The 21,837-nt window shown below is 47.7% G+C and overlaps 1 protein-coding gene across 3 annotated transcripts in view; it reads left to right on the top strand.

The window, feature by feature from the left end:
• The window catches only part of LOC119405177 (receptor-type tyrosine-protein phosphatase kappa), a 190,352-nt gene that overhangs the window by 145,613 nt on the left and 22,902 nt on the right, over positions 1-21,837 (top strand). For all 3 annotated transcript variants that reach the window (XM_049419228.1, XM_037671990.2, XM_049419227.1), the window contains exons 4-5: positions 16,118-16,205; positions 19,343-19,419. In XM_049419228.1, the coding sequence (XP_049275185.1) occupies positions 16,118-16,205; positions 19,343-19,419 (165 nt within the window). The remainder of the gene's footprint in view (positions 1-16,117; positions 16,206-19,342; positions 19,420-21,837) is intronic.

The raw sequence follows: 21,837 nt of genomic DNA, 5'->3' as shown, positions 1-21,837 counted from the left end.
CTATCTATCTATCTATCTATCTATCTATCTATCTATCTATCTATCTATCTATCTATCTATCTATCTATCTATCTATCTATCTATCTATCTATCTATCTATCTATCTATCTATCTTGATTGGAAGGTCAAAGCAGAAACCATAAAACTGTTGTCTGAAGGTTCGGGCCGGTCCTCCGTCGAAATATCAAAACGAGTGTTGTTACGTTTTTCACTGTGACTTTTGTTAGCCCGGAACCTTGTGAAGCTAGTCTGGCATCATTCCAAGAAGCCAGCTGGCGCATGCATTTGCCTTCGAGATTTGCCTCGCGGGAGCGCACTTATCAGAAAAGAAAAAAAAAATAAATCTCTAGGCTCAGGAAATAACTCGACATCTGGTACATAGAACCGCGAGGCGCTGCACCTTTATTCACTAGCCAAGAAATATACCGGCTTCGTATCGCCATTGCGTGCAGTACGGCGGCGGATGTTCGCTGCACTGAGCTTATATACGCGGAAGGTGACAGCGAAGCGCCAAAAAAAGAAAAAAAGGAACACCACAGTGCAGGAGTCTCTCCACTGTACGCGTTGTATTGATTGCCCCGAATGAAAGCAATGCCTTATGTGTTTACGGATTAGCCGAGCACAAAGTAGGCGAGCACTGCTGCAGTCTCAAGAACACGAAGAGCCGGTTCTCGCTGCTGATTGGCCGTGACAGAGCTTACTCGCAATCCCTTCGCTGTGTTTCGCGACGTGGTTGAGATTGAGCACACTGATGGCTCGATTTCTTTTTCTTTGTGTGTGTGTGTGTGTGTGTGTGTGTGTGTGTGTGTGTGTGTGTGTGTGTGTGTGTGTGTGTGTGTGTGTGTGTGTGTGTAACATTCGTTATCTATCTCCGTGTCTAATTTCATTTTGTTGTTGTATTGTTGTTATTATTATTATTATTATTATTATTATTATTATTATTATTATTATTATTATTATTATTATTATTATTATTATTATTATTATTATTTGCTACGCAGTGTCCATTAGTGATGTGCTATTAATACATTGTATCATCTTAACAGATAATGGAGTAGTCTTATTGCCTGCTTTCACTGCTTTGTCTCGACATGTCGTTCCCTCGTGTGTTCCTCTGTAATACCGAGTTACTTCAGCCGATTTCTTCTTGGAATGCATGTCGGCGGCATTTCGGAAGTAATTACATTTGGGCTTTGGCACGGCTCATCCAGTTCTGTTGGGCGAAGAAAAAAAATGCAGCAGGAAGAAAAGCGTACGAACATCTCGCGCTACAGTTTGGCGAGATAGACTGCAGCAGAGATATGAAGTCGCGGCCGAATAAAGGCAATCCGCGCACTCCTCCTTTCTGTTCGTCTCTCGGCACGCGCCGTCTAATAACTCGATTTACCGCTACTGGACATGCCCGACTCCTCTGGGACTTCTCCGGTCCTCGTGTATACTCGTACATGTGTACGCGTTCGATCCCGCAAACTTCCTCCTATTGGCTTGTTTGTTTGCGCTCGCAGCGTCGGGTACCCTGCCGGCCGTTCTATATATCGTAAGGGATACACCGCGTTGAAGCAGCACACTTTATTGACAGCACTCCTCGTCGCCATATTCCGGCGTCTGTCGCTAAGTCTTGCTCTTCTGCGAGTCCGTCGCGGCGTATAGTGTTTCCCTCCTCTGCTCCAGCCAACATGCAAACTAGCGAATATATACGCGTGACAACCGCTAAGTCTAAAAGTTCCGATTCCTCGTATGCAGTACTGTGTATGACAACACGGACAACGAGGCAATCAGGCTGGAACAGTACACTTTATTGACAACACTGCTCGTCTCCATCATGCAGCTTCTGTCGCGACGTCCTCTTCTTCGCGTTCAGGCTGTGGTGCTTTCTCTCTTCTGTCCCAACCAACACGCAAACTAGGCAATAGCTACGCATGATACGCGCTAAGCCTAAAGTTTCGATTCATCCCGCGAAGCGTACGCCAACCCAGAGAGCAAGGCAATAGCACAAACTCACAGGGTACCCTTACGCATTCGCCTTAGAACGACTCGCTGCCGATAGCCATCTTTCTAGTTCTTCTCAGTCAATATATTGCTCCTCCCTCGCCCAATCCAAAAGCTTTCTGGATCTCACCTGGTTTCGCACTGCCTCCGTGATCGGCCCACCTTTGAACGAGCGGCGATGTCATGTGATGATGTCATCGTGTGACGTCACGGTATTTGACGTCATAGTGACGTCATAAACTTTAGCGATCTGTGAGGTCACGCGTCGACGTCATCACGTGATGATGATTTTTTGCACCACTCGCGTTGACGCCGGCGCGGGCGGTCAATTTCCGCGTTTGACTGAGGCATCTAACACGTTCTCCTTACCAAAGTCAACAAGGGTACTAATTTGGTCTTGTTTATTCATTATAAACGGGCTTGTATCGTAGCGCAGAAAGAGACGAGGACAAAAGATCAAACTAACAAGCGGACACTAGCGCTCGTGCCTGTATCATGGTTCATCATTTGTCCTCGCTTGTTTGTGGTGCGCTATGCCACGAGCCAGTTTAGGCTTGCAACCGCGGCATCCCCAAGGCGTCCACCCCCCGCGGTGTCTTCCTCTCGTATGGGATTCTTGGGAGATCGAATTTTCTCCCGCTGCGCCGGATGGAAATATCTAGGTTAACAAGGAAAGAAGTAGGAAAGGAGGGCATTTTTTCTTTCTTTGCGTCATCCACAGTGGTGGCTTCACTGACCTCGTGTGTCTCCCCCGTACCCACGATGAGACGAAGTACTGTACTTCGTCTCCACTGAAACAGCTGGAAAAGCATAGGGGGAGGCTTTCGGACCACCGAAACAGCTCCCCGACTTTCCTACCTTGTTTTCCCCCTGTTTTCTCTGGAACGCGTTGTAGATGTACTGTCAGATATATATATATATATATATATATATATATATATATATATATATATATATATATATATATATATATATATATATATAGAACGGGAAGTTAGATGAATACATTGGAACGGGGCAATCCCGTTAGCGCGTCGCGCACTCGGATTGGATTAGAAAGGGTCCCGCGGATACAAGCGATCCCATGCATCCATCTTCACGCGCATGCCCGAAATGTACGAGTTGGATGTGTTTACGCTCTTGTTGCCACGCAGGAGCCCGCGTTTCCATTTCGAGCGCTTAGAAAAGAAAAATGGTGCGCGAGCGTCCGGTTTCGTATGAATGGGACGCCGGAAATGCGATTAGTTAATTAAACGGGCCTCGCGGAGTCGACGTGGAAGAAGCTTTAGAAAACTCTGACGAATGCGCTATTGTTACGCGACTTTAACGAGGACGAGGGAATTCACGCGACAGCCGTTCGTTTGCGCTTCGCTGGTCGTTTGTTAGCGTGCGCGATGTCGACACGCTTCGAATGTTATCGAACGATGTTTTTAAAAGGCCGGGATTCTTAAGAGAAATGCAGCGTTAGGCTTAAAGATGAAAGAAAGATGAAGCATTTCAAAGCGAAAGCCTTAGATATCTGTTTCAAGATCTAGTTGTGATCGATCATGCGAGCTGCGCCATCACTTCATCAGCGCTGCACTCGCGTGAATAAATAAATAAATAAATAAAATTTAAAAGCGGCGTTCACATAATATTAAGTTCTCGGTAATAATAGTCACACCAGATGGTTTTCGCTTTCGAGTCGTCTTAGGTGACGGCACGAGGGACCCTGCGAGTTTTTGTTTGAGGAACAAGTAAAAGAGACGTGATCCTCACAACTTTGCCGTCAGTTCAAAGAGCCAAGGTATATAGACGCAAAATGTTTCGGGCTCGAGTTATACGTTAACCAGCGTGCACGCGCCCAGCATCAAAAGATGACCACATGATCAAGCCACATCTTGCGAATTGCCTGCCAGTATCCAAGTCACGCTACACGGAAGTAACACTTACCAGTTTAAGAACAGGACATACACACTTTACACATTCATACCTTTTTATCCGGTGGTGATCCACCTTTGTGCAAGTAATGTGGTGAACAACAAATCACTGTACTTCACATCCTCATTCAATGCAGTGCATTAGACCTTATAAGAAAAAAAAAACACTTCCTGTTACCATACCAAGAGCAATGTCCACTTCACCCATCGATGTTTATGGCGAGGAAGCAGTTTTTAAATATAAGTCACTGTTGGCGCTTTTGAAAGACGTCCGTAGCTTTCATGTGGTATACCAAGGCAAACCGTAGCACGACCTCTGAAAAGACGTTGCTGCAGTAGCTACATTACAGAATGCACCTGCCTCCCTGCCTTTGGCGTCAAAGGCCTTGAGCGGGCATTCGTGCTATTTTCCCATCTCTCACTTGTAGATACCATGCTCATTTGTTATCACTTCCACACCCATAGACCATACCGCCTATCATTATCATAATTTTATACTCTTTAAACACCTTTTACGCTTCTATATAGCGCGTCATTTTAGGCCTCTATACAGCCATAATACATCCTGTCATTGTAATCATTGGTCATCGCTAACACCACATTAAAGACATGGCGCTCTTTGGCCACCCATGGCCCTTGCGCCCCAAAACCCCACTAATCATCATCAAAACATGACATAACTTAATCGCATTCGGGACGTTCAAAAATTTGTTCATAGCACTAAGAACAGGGTCCCATTACTTACACATAATGAAGCCACGAAGCATTATTACATGAACAGAAGAAAATTCCCAGTGCCACACGCTAAGCTTAATGGAGCTCAAGCGGTGACTCTGATATTGTTACAGACAAGAACCTATCCGAGTCCAAACTTTATTAGCAAGATATGTACAGAAAGAGAGGTACAAAATCAATTGCGAGAAGTGTAATGGCATCATTACTTTGGATCATATGCTTTGGCAGTGTCCTGTGACCTTCGAAAATTGCGAAAAGGAAAGAAACTTGTGTCGACGATCTCTTCGCTGTGGAGTTCTCTTAGTTCAAGTATAGAGGCCGTCCAGAAGACCCGCGATACGGCGGTGAGGTTAAACCTTACCGTCCCGCCGTGGGAGCCGCCTGCGTCAACCTAAGGGTTGATCTTCAGGACGTGTATAAAGTTCATCATACAACACACCTGTAGCCACAGCGCGTCGTTTTCATTTGTAATTTCACTCAGAATTTGTTTCAGGCCTAATTCAGACACCATAACGTATTCACCACAGGCTTAGCCAGGATTGTGGCGGTGTTCAAGCCCCCACCCCCCTCACCCTCCCCTTCCCCGAAGACCTTTCTCCCTACGCCCCTGGTATGCACTGCGACTCACTTTACGGTTAGATACCGTTTACAATGTGGTATAAAACACAGTAGTTTTGATGTAATTACGCGCATAGCCATGTTGAAACGTCCCTATGCAATCCTGTAATCCCGTACACTTTCGGTGCACGATTCGAACGGGAGCTTCCATGCATCTAAATGGAATCCATATAGGCTTCGAAAACTTATGTAACAGGAATTCGAGATAATTGGAATGGGCTACGGAGACGTTTTAGTAACGGGAGCAGGCATCATGAAGTATGTTTTCCTGCCCTCGTTTCAATTTATGCCGATGGCATACACGGTGTCTACACGTTACGGAATATGCGACGAACATTCGGGAATATTTTCCTCCTTCGTTTCTACAGGATCCTCGCCGGTGTGCCCATTAGCGATACCCGCATCGACGGAGACATCAAAAAAAAAATCGAAGGAAGCGCTAGAGGCCGTCGTGATGATTCGGTAATGCAATGCGTAATGGATTCAGGTAGCGAGTTGCGTCGCCACATAAAGAAGAAAATTGAGCGAAAATGAAAATCTCCGATATTTCCTTTTCGAGAAACGTGGGAGCACGAACTTCCTTCACCTTACCAAGGACACCTAAAAAGAAAAAGAAAAAAAGAAGTTTTGGAAAACGTAAAAAAAAAACGAGATTGCTCATCGAAGACGCGAGAATCTAATTCTCTCAGTCATTACCTGCGCGGCGATTCTCCTTCTTAGCATTATCGATTGGCCTCACACGTCCCCGTACGTCCTAGCTTTCCTTTTTTTTTTTTACTTCGGCTTCCGGAAAGTGTTTTTCCGGAACCAGCGCACGTTCGCTGGCTACCTGTATTAGAGCCAAACTACCGTTCCTTTAAATTCCTTGTTTGATTTTTCTGTTTATTTTATTGATAATGTATAACAATATGCTGGCGCATAAATAAGGCGCTAGCCATTCCTCATGTTTCGAGTCGGCGGTAGGCACACAATGCACACCGATCGAAATAACACATCGAATAGCGTTCTCAGAGTAAACACCGGTACGTTAATAAAAGTGAAAAAAAAAAAACGTGTTGTATACATATTGTGCAGTTTCGGGCTCTCTCCGACACGAGTTGTATAATTCCACGACACTGCAGAACAAATTATTTTGGAAAAAATGTATGCAGTTGCACTCAGCGTGAAATCTGCCGGAAGTGCGGAGCAGTGATTCGCCTGCCCTTCGGCGACGCTCGCGTTCACGGGCGAACGCGAGCTGGCGTTCCAAGTGTGCAGCATGCTCGGAGTCCATGACTGGAAAGGAAACGTTCGTTCGCGATGCAGTGTCGCACTCTCCCCTCCTCCTCTCCCTCTCCTGCTGTCACTCCTTCTTACTATCGCTTCCCTTTCCCACCCCTTTTCCATACTGTACCGTACACGGCTATGCTATGCGTTACCCTCCCCCTCCTCATCACCCTGACTTCCCTTTCCCGCCACCTGCTCTACTATACTATACACTGCTATGTTATGTTCTACATACCCCCGGTCCTTCTCACATCACTCCTCGCCCTCACTTTCCTTTCCCACCCTTTCCTATACTATACTACACATGGCTAAATTAGATTATAAATGGCTATGTTCTGCTTTACCCTCTCCCCTCTTCCCTTCCCTCCTCATCCTAACATCAGTCATCGTCATCCTCACTTCCCTTTCCCACCCCCGTGCCATATTATACCATACATGGCTATGCTATAGTGCATGGTTTTGCCTTACGTCATATATCACAATGTTGTGCTTTACCCTCACCCCTCTTCATCTCCCTCCTGCTCACCCACACTACCCTTTCCCGCCTCTTCCTATACTATACTATACGTGGCTATGCTAGACATGGCTATGATACACATGGTTTTGCCTCCGTGACGCCAAGCGACAGGAGATCACAGGACACATGGGACGACACTTATCCATGACCGTGACTTCCGCGATCGTCACCAGCTGCGTGCCGTTGCCGATCGCGGAGGCCACGCCATGACTTAGGTGTCTCCTATAGGCACTCGCACCTGGGCGTTCATGTGTCCTGGTGTATTCCTTGCGTTAACTTCGTGTTTCGTCGCGCTGCCGAATTGCATCTCGGAGGCCACTTAGGAATAACATGGCCTCCGAGATTAGCCGGCGGCACGCCGTCGGCTAATCTCGGAGGCCATGGGAATAAGTGCGTGGTTGAGACCTGCTCCGCCAAGTGCCGCAACGAGTACAGCTGCCCACAAGAAAACCGTCTGCTCTTTCAGTGAGCTCATTCAATTAATTTTCAATAATTATCCTTACTCTTAGTTGGCCCTTATATCAAATAAACGTGTGTTCCGATGCCACGTGTATGCGATATAACTCTCAACTTCAACTAGAACCATAGATTTTGTAACAGTTCTATTTTTAGAAGACTTTTTTTTCTCAATATTCAGAAAACCGGAAGCAAGTGATCGACCGGATGTGCTTGAAAGAGAAAACAACAGTGTCACTCGTTGTTCGTGCCGCTAAAATGCAAATACCAATGTCGCATAATTTTCAACTTTTCGTTGTGCGTCATCACTGTAGCGTTCGCTGTGCTACAATCTACCTAATATATCTTCGCCACCCACGGTCTTCTACCAAAAAAAGAAAAGGCTAAGCCTAAAACGATAGTCACGGGATTGAAGTTTCGCCTTAAATCACAGTCTAGAGGATTGTGGAAGAGTGCACGAAGAATCGAGAAATGAAATCAGTGTCGTGTCTTCTTGCTTGTGAATTGGTGGCACCGTACATGCGGCGTCGTATTCGAGGGCGCCCGCCCGCTTGCTTGGCTCTAGCTCGTATAATCTGTTCCTCCTCTTCTTCTTCTTCTTCTTCTTCTTCTTCTGCTTCTTCTTCTCTTCTTCTTCAATAGCGGCACGTTCTTTTCGCATTTGGATTGCTGATGCGGCTCCTGACTGTGTGTATATACATTATGGAGAAGACGCTCATTCCAAATTCAGAGCTATCCATCTCTCCGCATACTGGAAACGCCGACGAGTCTTAGGAGCTTTTTTTTTATTATTATGGATGGGCGTGGGATCACGCAAGGGCACGCGCGTTTGATGCTGTGACGTTGTGCTTTGACTGTAACTCGGGAAAATGTATATATGACCATCGTACTTTAGGAGCTGCTGAGCTGTACTAAGCTTCACGGGAGGTGTGACGTGTTATTATCATAGGTCGGCAAACTCACTCATGAGTCGGCTCACTCAGACTCAGATCGGCCGGAGTAATATTTTGGTGAGTTTGAGTCCGGGTGAGTCCGGTTAAAGAAATTTTTAGTGAGTCTGAGTCCGAGTGAGTCCTGTTGAGGAAAATATTGGTGAGCCTGAGTCCGAGTGAGCCCTAAGCGCAAGATATAATTCTTGAGTGAGTCTGAGTGAGCTCCACCTTTCATTGCCGACCTATTGTCCTATCTGCTCATATTCAGCATTACTGTGAGCCTTATATCGGCTTGCGTTTATACTCAAGTTTATTCACACGTCTCAACGCACTCACGTTTATGCGCCACCTCGGTAATTATTGGTCAGAGATGTGAATTGGGAGGGGTGCCATGATTTCCCCCAGGAAGCCCTTTCATGGAAAGTTCTTCATAAAAATATCTCGTCTAAGTCGGGTATTTCATAAAAATGTCCTTACTGGATTACTGATAACTAGTATTTGAAGGTATAAGACCAAAAGGCGCATCGTAGAGCACCGATTATGTGAGATATTGGCATTAAAGAGGATTGACACCAAGATAGAAAAAAGTTAGTTTTACGCTCACGGACTCATGAGTCGGCTCACTCAGGCTCACTCACACTCAGGTGAATCCGTGAGTCTGTGTCTGAGTGAGTTCGGTAGAGTAATGGGTTGGTGAGTTTGAGTCCGAGTGAGGGCGGTTGATAAAAAGTTTAGTGAGTCTGAGTCCGACTGAGTCCGGTAGAGGAAAATTTTTGTGAGTCTGAGTCCGAGTGAGCCCTCAGAGCAGAATATATTTCTTGAATGAGTCTGAGTGAGCTCCAACTTTTTTGCCGACCTATGGTTATTATGCGTGAATGGCGGCGTGGTCTTAACCATACTGCTCTTACTGTCATAAAAAATATAGTTAAGTCGGAAATACCCAGCGCATCCCCTTCTAACGGGCATTCCGCTTCTTTTAGTCATGAAACGCCTCATCTATATGTCCGTAATCACTTTTTTTCCAAGTGTGACGCCTGGCCCAAGGTAACTGAAATATTTCATCGCTTCTTCTTTTCTTCTTTTCTACGACATCGACGCAATTTAAAAAAAAACAATCTTTTATGAAAATTTTGAGGTCTTGACAACATTATGATAGCTAGAGCAATAACCAACTTTAAAAAGTCACACGGGCATTTGCCTAAATACAAGGCGAAAGCCACCTTCCTCTTCCCTGTCCATTGTATTGATCCATGCGCCCTCCTCTGAAAGCTTTCTCCACCTAACAGTACAGCCTCCAAAATCGGAGGCACTCAAGCTCGCTGTACCTCATTTGGTTTTGCAGCGCCACCTCCGAGATCGGCCCACGTTTGACCAGGCGACTGTTGTGCGATGAAGTTATGATCTGACGTCACGTTGTGACGCCATAGTGACATCGTGACGCTTTCACTGGATGACATAATCAAGATGTTCTTTATTATTATTATTATTATTATTATTATTATTATTATTATTATTATTATTATTATTATTACTACTACTACTACTTGTGTTGATGCGGACGGTCACTTTTCGCGTTTCATGAGGCATGTAAGGCCTTTATGAAATAAGGCTTCTCGGTTACTCTCGGTGGTGCCTCTCGTACGGGGCCCCAACTGTCGGGGCCCCAACGGGGTCCCAACTCGTAGGTTATGTGTTCTGACATTTACACTTTTGCTAAATCATTCATGGCTCCTAACCGCGCGTTCCGTTGTTACGATGCACTTACGCGACGACTCGCCCACGCCATTGCACACTCCTTGATGTTCGCGATGTCGATTACGCAGTTGTGTTCATCGTGCCAGATTATTAGGCGGTGCTCAGCCGTGGGCTTACGCAATGAGCCAACTCCTTGCAGGGGAATAATTTATAGGCGCTCCGGGCAGCAATTAGCTATCGCACTCTCTTGTAATTCGCTGTTGCTATCATTAAAGAAGAGAACCTGGGCCCTACTTTTCAGTGCAACAGTACGCTTCGCGAGAGGTGCGGATAATGTTGTGCGTTGTGCAGTGCCAGTTTTTGCGCTAATATCTTGCTAGTGCGTTGTTCTTAACATACTTAAGTGCTAAGGTAAAAGATTGCTGGTGCTAAAAAGCATCCATCTTGATTCTTTGGCATTCAATCCGTATTTAAAGAGTTTGATTTGATATTCGCACACCCCTATAAAATAACAGAGGTCTTGTCAATGTGGGTATTTTGGACGATCTAAACAGTAAAGCTTGAAAGGTCAAATTCTTGATCAAATAATCAAAAGTTTGGAATGAAAATCGATAGAGTCGACCGTGTCAAAGTGTCATGAGTAAAGGGGCACGGGGCGCGCGCCGGACAGCACAAGGCGTCGATGGTGCGCGGGGAATGGAAAAATACCCGATGGTGTGCACCCCCGCCACGTCGACGCAAGCCATTGGCCGGAGGAAGGCGCGTGCCACGCGACCCGAACTGAGGTGCGGAACCCCAGAGGATCAAGCAGTCATTGTTCGGTGGGGTCGTCGAGGAGCAAGGTGTGGCAAGCCAGCGTCGCACCCGCGACGAGAGAAGTAGGGCCTCGTTCTGGGGGCAGCGGCACGAGAGGCTCGGGAGGGTAGCCGTCGACCTTGGCGTCACCCAAGTGAGGCTCCCCGAGCTTGCAGCAGCCTCATTCAGCAGTTCGCAGGGCACCTACGGCACTTCCACAGCTCGACGAGACGGCAACCCGCCGACAATCACCTGGAGAGCCACGTCAGCAGTTTGACCCAGTGGCACCAAAAGGATAGGCCGAGGGTTAGGCCTAACCGGACGAGACGACGTTCTCGAACGAAGACCGACGGGTCAGCGACGAGGACGACTAGCGAGGCGGCAGCTTCGACGACGGCGACTCCCAGACGTCGAGGAGTAGCATCGACGGGACTCAGCGTCGACTTTGGCGCGGAAGCGAGGCGACGGACTCACGCGAAGTAAGAACGTTCCATTCGCATCGCTAGACCAAGACGCCATAGTTGCCAGACTTTCGGGCCACTAAGGCCGAGCTTAGTAGAAATGTTTATCGTATTCTTTTGTACCGCTTGGCGTGTTTGCACATGTTACTCCTAATTAATTATCTAGCGTGTTAACTTCTTGTTTGCCGTGTTGTGTGATAAAGACTTGTTTGCAGTGACGCCACGGTCTCCCGCCTGTCTTTCTCTCCCGATTCTATTCCGCTTTGCAAGCGCTCCCGAGATACGTGACATAATAAGTGGCGAGCCTGCCAGGATTTTTCCAGCGTTTGGGCCCAGTCACGTATCGTCGGGGGTTGCAAGGATGGATTGGGAGAAATTGGCGGCCGTGGCCAGAGACTGCGAAATGGATAAGGAGGAGATGATGAGGTTTTTCGAGAACGCTCAGAAAGAGCGCGAAAGGGAGTACGAGCGTGAGGAGCAGCGCGCGCAGAAAGAGCATGAACGCGAGAAGGAGATCCTAGAACTGAAGTTGAAGTTAGCAGAGATGAACGCTTGTCCGCGCAGCGACCCTAGTAGCGCGAGCACCCCCGCGACGGCGTTGGACAACTCGAGTACTCCCAGGCCTAGACAAATTTGCCCGCGTAAGCTGATGGCGCCCTTCGATGAGCGAAGAGACGACCTCGATGCATACTTGCATCGATTCGAGAGAATCGCAGTAGGGCAGGGCTGGGAGAGAAGTGAGTGGGCAAACGCCTTGAGTCTGTGTCTAGTGGGAGAGGCGTTGAGTGTGTTTGGCCGCATGCCAGCACACGAGTCTCTGGACTACGACATCGTAAAAAAGACTTTATTGGAGAGGTTCCGGCTAACCGCCGAGGGTTTCCGGGACAAGTTCCGAACATGTAAGCCCGAGAATTCAGAAACGGGCAAGCAGTTTGCATGTCGCCTATCCAACTACTTCGATCGTTGGATAGAATTGTCCGAGACGGAAAAAACGTACGAAGGGGTGCGCGACAGGATGGTTGGCGAACAGTTCCTAAACCGGTGCAGCAGTCAATTGGCGGTATTTTTGAAAGAAAGGAACTTGCACACGGTGGAGGAGATGGCCAAGCAGGCTGATCAGTTCATGGAGGCACAAGGGTTAAGGAATTTGGAAAAAGACAAAGACAACAGTAAGGAAGAAGGGAGCAACAGTGAGGCCCCAATGGGTAAACAAAGGGCACAGCAGCGGTGTTTCTTGTGCGACAGAATAGGGCACATAGCCATGAACTGCCGCACAAGCACTAGTCGACAAGAATCCCACGTGATATGCCAATTGTGCCAGAAAAGGGGGCACAAAGCAAACGAGTGCGGGAATAGACCGTTAGAGCGTACTGCATGTGCAGTAAGATCAGAAGAGAAGGAAGAGGTAGTCGGTGCTGTGATAGATAGGTCGGAAGGGGTTAATATGCCAGTGGTGGAAGGTAAAGTAAACGGCAAACGGGTAACGGTATTGAGGGACTCAGGAGCAGATACGGTGTTAGTGAGGAGAAGCCTGGTGAATGGACGAGATTTCACGGGGAGAGTAGGAACAGTGGTTTTTGCAGATGGGTCCAAGGTGAGACTACCAGAGGCCAAGATACGGCTGGAGACCCCTTACTTCGTAGGAGAAATTACGGCAAAGTGTATGGAGGATCCAATTTATGACGTGATCTTAGGAAATAGGCCAGGGGTACGAAGGGTGGACGACCCAGCGCAGCCAGGTGGCTATGTCAGGCCAAGAAAACAGTACAGGAGAAAAGAGAAGGCAAACAAAAGCCCTGAAAGCTCAAAAGCTAGAGCGAAAAATGTGGGTGGCGAAGGACAACGCGAGAGTAGATCGAGAATTTTGGAGCAGGTAGGGGTAACCTCAGAGGAGTTCTCGAAAGAACAAAGGGGTGACAGAACCCTGAGGCACGCGAGAGATAGGGTTGGCCGTAAACGTACAAGAGAAGGGTTTAGAGACGGAGTGTTTTACGAAGCGATCAATGATTTGATTTTCCGGAGGTTCTGGAAAAGCGGAACACCCGTCACACAATTGATGGTGCCCACATGTTATAGGCAGGCAATCTTAGAATATTGCTACGCGAGTGGGTTCAGAGATGCCAAGAACCTGCGAAGAGAAGTGACGAGAGAGGCATTTTGGCCAGGGATATATCGAGATGTTAAGCAATTTGTGAAAAGTCGCCAATGAAGCTATTGGTTGTGTCATTGTGAAGTGTGGTACCTTGGTATGGACTATAGTGTTTTGGACAATGAACATGTGGTGGGTAGAACTAAGGATAGTGGTGTTGTGAAGTGCAGACAAATTGTGAGTGAAAGCGTGCGACGATGTGGTGAAGGGAAGGTGAGCCTAAGCCAAGCAAGGAAAAAGCACGCATCACAAGATACGGGACACCATCAGAAGAGCAGTGGTCCGTAACCCCAAGGAGGAGGATGAAAACAGTTTTTTACGAAAAAACTCTTCAAAAGGGGGCCCAATGTCATGAGTAAAGGGGCACGGGGCGCGCGCCGGACAGCACAAGGCGTCGATGGTGCGCGGGGAATGGAAAAATACCCGATGGTGTGCACCCCCGCCACGTCGACGCAAGCCATTGGCCGGAGGAAGGCGCGTGCCACGCGACCCGAACTGAGGTGCGGAACCCCAGAGGATCAAGCAGTCATTGTTCGGTGGGGTCGTCGAGGAGCAAGGTGTGGCAAGCCAGCGTCGCACCCGCGACGAGAGAAGTAGGGCCTCGTTCTGGGGGCAGCGGCACGAGAGGCTCGGGAGGGTAGCCGTCGACCTTGGCGTCACCCAAGTGAGGCTCCCCGAGCTTGCAGCAGCCTCATTCAGCAGTTCGCAGGGCACCTACGGCACTTCCACAGCTCGACGAGACGGCAACCCGCCGACAATCACCTGGAGAGCCACGTCAGCAGTTTGACCCAGTGGCACCAAGAGGATAGGCCGAGGGTTAGGCCTAACCGGACGAGACGACGTTCTCGAACGAAGACCGACGGGTCAGCGACGAGGACGACTAGCGAGGCGGCAGCTTCGACGACGGCGACTCCCAGACGTCGAGGAGTAGCATCGACGGGACTCAGCGTCGACTTTGGCGCGGAAGCGAGGCGACGGACTCACGCGAAGTAAGAACGTTCCATTCGCATCGCTAGACCAAGACGCCATAGTTGCCAGACTTTCGGGCCACTAAGGCCGAGCTTAGTAGAAATGTTTATCGTATTCTTTTGTACCGCTTGGCGTGTTTGCACATGTTACTCCTAATTAATTATCTAGCGTGTTAACTTCTTGTTTGCCGTGTTGTGTGATAAAGACTTGTTTGCAGTGACGCCACGGTCTCCCGCCTGTCTTTCTCTCCCGATTCTATTCCGCTTTGCAAGCGCTCCCGAGATACGTGACACAAAGACATCTGTTTGTTCTCCTCACATGGTCCTCGCACCCGTGTTTTCTTTGGCGTGATTGGCTGACTTCACAACCGCCGCGGTGGTCTAGCGGCTATGGTGCTTGACCGCTGACCCGCAGGTCGCGGGATCGAATCCCGGCTGCGGCGGCCGCATTGTCGACGGAGGCAAGAATGCTTGAGGCCCGTGTGCTTAGATTTAGGCGCACGTTAAAGAACCCCAGCTGGTCTAAATTTCCGGAGCCTTCCACTACGGCGTCTCTCATATTCACATGTGGTTTTTGGGACGTTAAACTCCAGCAATTATTATTATAATTGGCTGACTCCATGCAGTTGTCTAGCAAAAAGGAACAGAAACAATGAAAAATACAGGTCTCGCGATTAATTTCTCTTCGTTCGTTCAAAACGCCTTTTAATTGGTTTTAAACAAGTTTTAAAGCCTGGAACTGAGAGCATCGCGAAGGTATCGCTTCTCAGATATTTTCAAAATGTGCGTTAAAGGGGTAATGACACAAAATTTCGCGGCCGAGATAGCCTGCTGGATCGATTCCCATGTACGTGCGTGTATCATCTGCAAAATATCGACAGCGAATAAAGCTTGGAAGGTATTTTATATGAATTTTGAAGTTCGCGAGCGCGATCCAGCATTATAGGCCGCACCTAGTGCATTGACACCCTCGGAGGTGACCCGAGGTGACCCCCCTACTTCCCCTACGTAACCGTTGCAGCCGGTACAGGTTATGATGACGTCGTAGCCGCCATTTCTGTCTTGACGCGCTTCCCGACGAATCGCTCCTCGCCAGCGGGTCAAACCTGAAGTGATTCGCCACGTCGAAAATTTCTTCCATCCCCGCCGCAAGAAAATCGTCGCCATCAGACGACGATGAGCCCGACGACGACAGACCGCGCGGAAATGCGTCACTGTTCTGTGTGCTCACGTGACCGAGCGTTTCACTCGCTAGGTGGTGATAGTTGCACCCGGCGGCTTGTCGTTTTTGGAGCTCTGTCAAACCAAAACTGATGCTGTGTCGATAATGAGGAGCTTATAATTAATTACCTGTCGCGCGCTGCAGCAAACGATGTGCCGTGTTATGACTAACAGGCCCCCAGCAACACATTGCAGCAAAAAAACGCGGGGCGAAAATTTTTGTGTCAGGATTCCTTAACTCGGCCGCAGTGCTTTCTCTTGTTGTTTTTCTAGTTGGTGTTGTAGTTGTTGCTATTGTTGTAGTAGTAGTAGTAGTAGTACTTGTTGTTCTTGTTGCGATTGTTGTTGTTGTTGTCGCAATCTAACGTAACGCGTTTTCTCCTCTCTCTCTGCCAGCTTGCGACGAAAGGTGAATCTCACTGCATGCGACACGCCAGCAAGCCGGACAACGACAGCAAGAACACCTACAAGAAGCTCTTACCCTGTGAGTAATTACTCCGTCGTCACATTTGTATCTTCCGTGATTGTCAATTACGCCTCGGTTACGACGCACCGAACTGCTCCACCTCAGATTCAGTGCCGCAGGTTGAATGCCGCAGATCACCCTTCCGACATGCTACTTTATATACTCATAGGCGCGCGTAGGTTTCTGCATTACGGGTAGCAAAGCTTCACCCCTCTCCCCCCCCCACCCCCAAATAGGTAATTGGGGGAGGGGGGAGGGGGGGGGGCTGTTGGGAGGGGGGTAAAGGTCGGAAGCAAACAGTGCTTGCAGTGCAACATATGGGGTCCTCGGCCGCCAAAAACCGTCAAAAACCTCAAACCGTCAGAAATCGTCCAGAACCTGAGTGTCCATACCCCGGCTCTTTAAAGATTGACCTGACAGGTCTAACTGAGTCAAGGTATGAGGCACATTTTGCGCCACCCTCCCCCTTTAGATGATTACGGGGGGCGGCCGCAAATCTGACCCTCCCCCCCCCCCTTCAAACGTCTATACTTGTACTCTCGAATTTCTTAAATTCGTCTCTCGCGCCTTGCAGCGTTTACTCGTATTCTTTTTAGTTGCATTCGGGCTCTTTCGACATCGTCGCAGCAAAATCGGCGTAAAATATGTTTGTGTCCCCGAGTTACGGGCGAGTTCTGTGCGCATAATAAAGACATCAACTAAATTTACTGGACGCGAATTTCATTCCGTCACCAACAGGCGCGAACCACTTTGATCTCAATCACATCCTCGCCTCTTTCCATGTCTTCTGGTTTCCTGTTCTTTCTTATTTGTACGAAATATGAAAACTTTATTGCCACAGGGGTCTCATAGCTTTTCCTCGTAGTTTTCTTCCCTTTTCCGATATGTGAAAAAGATGGATAGTTTATAGCCACACTAGAGCGTCGCATCCTAAAATCAGGTACCCGCAAAAAAAAAAGCATTACCCTGTGTTCGCAGGCGTTTAAAAACGGCAAGGCAGCCTGAATACATAAAAACGACACTAAACGTAAAAATAAGTTTGAGAAGTAAAAAGCTGCATTGGAAAAAGCAAGGACGCGTACGTATTGTTCTCATAACTTTCGTCGCGACGGAATCAATGCGAGGCGAGAACCGCGATTTCCGTTTGTTATTTATATTCCGTTTTTTTTTGCGAGCTTTTCGTTTATAGGAAATAGAGAGTAGAACCCCAGGCGACAAGCATTGTGGGTAGACAGCGAGCGAAGCCAACGTCCTCATTCTCGCGGAGTCGTTAGAAGCAGACTCGAATACGAAAGCGAGTTTCCAGTTAGAAGAAGACGTCCGCGACAGCGTCGATCGACAAAATTTATGGCTATTTCCTCCTCCTCTGTATTTCTCTTTCTCTCTCTCTCTCTCTCTCTCTCTACCTTTAGTCGGCTTTGACCCTACATCTCTCTCGGTCCTAAGACCAAGCGTCCGAACCAATAGCGTCGATATTTTCCAAGTGCCGTAAGGCTGCGCTGATATAATTGAAAATGTGCGCGAAAACGTTGATGCCGCCCGTTGGAATCGAATAATGCGGGCGTTAGCTTATCGCTTAAGTAAGTTCAGTCTGAATGACATAATGCAGCGCTAAAAACACACACACCACAAAGTAAGGAACACAAACCGACGGGACTTGTGGTGTGTGTGTTTACTTACTCTGTGGTGTGTGTGTTTTTAGCGCTGCATTATGTCATTCAGCAAGCACCAACTCGCCCAACAACACGTTCTTGTGCAGTAAGTTCAGTCTGTTTGTGTGTGATGTTTATGGTGGGGAGAGGTGGGGTGGGGGGCGAATGAATGAACAGATGCTACTATCGTAAGCCAACTGAAACGGCCATGCTAATGTGCTTCGTAGAACGTTGTTTTATTCACTTTTTTTTACTGATGTTGTTAACGCTCGATATGCTTTGTGAAGTACAGTATGACGGACATCACGCCCAAACCTCAGCTCAGCATGAATGACCTTCGTACGCGTGCGCGTGTGTGTTGTGTATGTGTGTTGGATGCAGTAATAACAAGTGGATATTCACAACGTGGTTGTGTTCGTGGGTTGTACACTTGTCGCTGTGGCGGCTATCCGTGGTGTCACTGTTGCATATCTTTATTTAAACAGCTTTAATAGCCGAGAGAGAGAGAGAGAAATGCAGAAAAGGAAGAGAGTTTGACCGAAAGGAGCTGCGATTGTAAACTTGCAGTGCGCGTGTGGAGTTTGTCGATGTAACTACCTTCACTACCGATTTGTCCCCTTCATTGGCTTAATTAGGTTTTCATTACCCTGACCATACAAAACTCTAACATCATATCTCCCTTTGTAGTGTTCTAATTTCAGTCATGGCAATTGCAAAAAAACTAAGTACAAATGGCAAAAAACTGACATTGCAATGACCTCGAGCACGATGCACACTAACGCAAGTCGAGAACGTGCAAGCATAGTCTTTAGTAAAACATGTTGTTGGGCTGGTTTCTTCACGTCGATCGAAAAGTAAGCACGCAGGCCTAGGTATTTATTTGAAGAAAGGCTCCTTTTTATATACATTGCAGACAGGTGCGCAGTTTCGCTTGCTCAATTAGAATGAGCTATAAAATCACATGTTTATGAGTACACGCTTTCAAAAAATCGCGCTTCTGCTCTACGCAGGGTAACAAACGTATCACTCATGCGAACATCTCCGATTCGCATTGATAAAGTATAGGCCTCCAGTAGTTTACGTGCCACAGTGTTCGTGCTCCTTCAGTGTGTACAAATATTTGTAAGATCCGGCCACACACACGCAGGAGTCACAGTGCATAGGTCAATGAGCATTGATCTTATTTTTGATCGAAAGCTCGTGCTCCTCTGGCCCTGTCGTTAACGCAGCGTCCGGTCTGGCCGATAGAGACTTTGCATAAGTGGAATCTCGTAGACCACGCGGAATCTCGTGGACATAAGTGGAATCTCGTAGACCACGCACACCGTGCAAGGTACATGCGGTTTGCATGCTTTTTTCCAACAGAGTGTCAGCTTTTGCGGTGCTGCGATGCGTGGGCGCAGGCCGGACGTACAGTGCTGATCGCTCTTATTTTCTGTCATCATCATCAGTATCGCTTCTTCTCGATCGCGAAATGAAAGAAATGTGTCCTTGTCGTTGCAGATGACTACAACCGCGTTGTTTTAGAAACGCTACCCGACATTCCTGACTCCGACTACATCAACGCCACCCACATAGACGTAAGTATATAGTTTTCGAAAAACTTCACCGTTATTCTATGGAACGCTGCCCATATTGTGTAATGCAATACTACAGGCCATAGCGCTGCTGCGTAACGTGGACACTGATGCGAACACTAAGCGAATTTAGAACGTTTAAAATGTAGTTTTCCAGTTTTTTAATGTGGTTTCACGCGTATGTTTTTACGAGCACGGCTGATTCCAGCGCTTAAAACCTCAACCCTTAAAACCTCAACCTTAACCCTTAAAACATAACCCTTAAAATAGGGCAGCCGTTAACTCAAGACTGGTCACGGTTCAACGTGTCTAGTGCTGACATTTTAAATCCTGGTTTACATTTAAAAAAAGCTCCTTCTTTCGAACTATGGTGATTTATTATACACGTTTCAACACTAAAACGAAGTAATCCTCGCTAGCTTACGCGGGTTCTATTCCCGGCAGCGGCGTCCCACACATTGGTGAGGGTGAAATACAAAAACACCCGCGTACTAAGGTTTTGATACCCTTCAACGAGCCCCAGAGAGTCTAAATTATTCCGAAATCCCTCAATATGGAGTGAGTGATATTTTATATTATCACTTTGACGCGTAAAAACCCCAGTGTGTAAGTTGTAACAGTAGTATTTGCTTCTAGTTCTTCTTATAGAGCGACGCGTATTCTTGTGGGGCACAGAATGCTCTGGGATCACATAACGACGACGCCACCTTGGAGGAGCTTACAATTCAATAGAGGCGACGTAAAATGATTTGCAAGTTCATTGAAATTCAGTGGCCGTCAGCGGAATCCAATTGGAGTTCCGCGCCGGTTGCTCAACCGAAAGAGAATTCGCTTTATCTGTGTGGTGGACGGCTGGACCCCGAACGCTATGTGGCCGCCGTACTTGCCTGCATTGTTTTTCGTTTTTTTTTCTTTCTTTTTATCTGGTAAATTTTTTTAAACGTATCGACAACGCACCACTGTTTGTCTTGATGCAATCCGCGGGGTAAACACGTTCTGATTTTGACGCTACACTCCTACGTATTACCCACCATGGCGGCTTAGATGCCAGGGTGTTGTACTCCTAAGCTTGAAAGACGTGAGTTAATAAAAGCTGAGAGGGTTCCTTGCGCATTCACTTAAGACGACTCGAAGGCGAAAGCCATCTTCTTTTTCCTCTCAGCCGATGTCTTGATGCTGCCGCGTCACCCTTCGAAAGCTTTCTGAACCCAACGTGGTTTTGCACTGCCTCCAAGTTCGGAGGCACCTCAACTGCATGGTTGTGCAATGCCTCCGTGGTCGGACCCACCAATCATGGAGGCAGTGCAAAGCTACGATGGCATGAGATGACGCCATCATCTGTCTTACGTCACGCGGCGTCACGGTGACGTCGTGATAACGCCATAATGACGTCACAAGTTTTGGCGATGTGTGAGATCATCTTGACGTCATCACGTGATGATGATTCTTTTTGCTCCACTCGCCCCTCACGCCACGGGACGCCGACGGTCAAATTTCGCGTTTGATGAGGCATGTAAGGATTTCGCCTTAATAACAATCCATCTCGCGTGCCTTTCCTTGCGTTATCGCCGCGCGCCCGTTATACTTCCACGTCGCGAACGACATCCGCGCTGTCAGCGTGACATAGCATTCTTGATAGGAAAGGCGCGAGCGCCGATTTTTCGAGAAAGAAAAGGCACGCAATCCAGATGACGATTATCGTTGTTCAACAAAGGCTCCCCAAAGAGTGCGATTGTTTAGCGCGCACACAGTGGCCATATCAGCACTTGTATGGTCACGCCAAGGCTATCATACCTACCTTTAGCGCTTAAATCGCTGATGATGACCAATATCTTTTTTTTTTTTGCTTTGCCGACCGAATTTATGTAGTAATTAACTGGTTATCATAGGCGTACACAAAGTTCTCCATAAGAAAGAAGGGGAGCGGGCAAAGCTTTACAGTAGCAACCCCCCCCCCCTCCCACCCCGATTTAGACGAATCCGAAAAAAAAAACAAGCGATGTAATAGTAAAAGTAATAATAAAGAAAACTGAAGTCATGGCGTGCTGCTCACAATGGCTCGTTCTTGCTCGCTGGCTTTTCAGCGGTAAAACTGCGAAGTGAACAGCTCTGATAATGCAACGTCACGGGTCCACGGCCGCCATTATCGTCAATATAAACCTGAATGGCCATAACCATGCACATATAAACAATGATAGGTCAGGTCCGACTGTGTAAACATATGTGTCTGACTTGGCGCCCCCCTTACATTACTTAGGAGTGGGGGAGGAGGATGAACGGCCGAAACCCCTCCCTCCCTTTCCGCGCCTACAGGCCTGTGGCGGTTATAGATGGGACAGTCAACACGAAAACACGTGACGATTCAATCGTCTCAGCTAACGCTATACCAACTTTTCGTCTCTGATACTTCCATGCGCAAAC

The sequence above is a fragment of the Rhipicephalus sanguineus genome, chromosome 9 (assembly GCF_013339695.2).
Source record: "Rhipicephalus sanguineus isolate Rsan-2018 chromosome 9, BIME_Rsan_1.4, whole genome shotgun sequence".
Classification (NCBI taxonomy): Eukaryota; Metazoa; Arthropoda; class Arachnida; order Ixodida; family Ixodidae; genus Rhipicephalus; species Rhipicephalus sanguineus.
The sequence above is the reverse complement of the archived record's forward strand: the minus strand, read 5'-3'. Positions and strand labels throughout refer to the sequence as shown.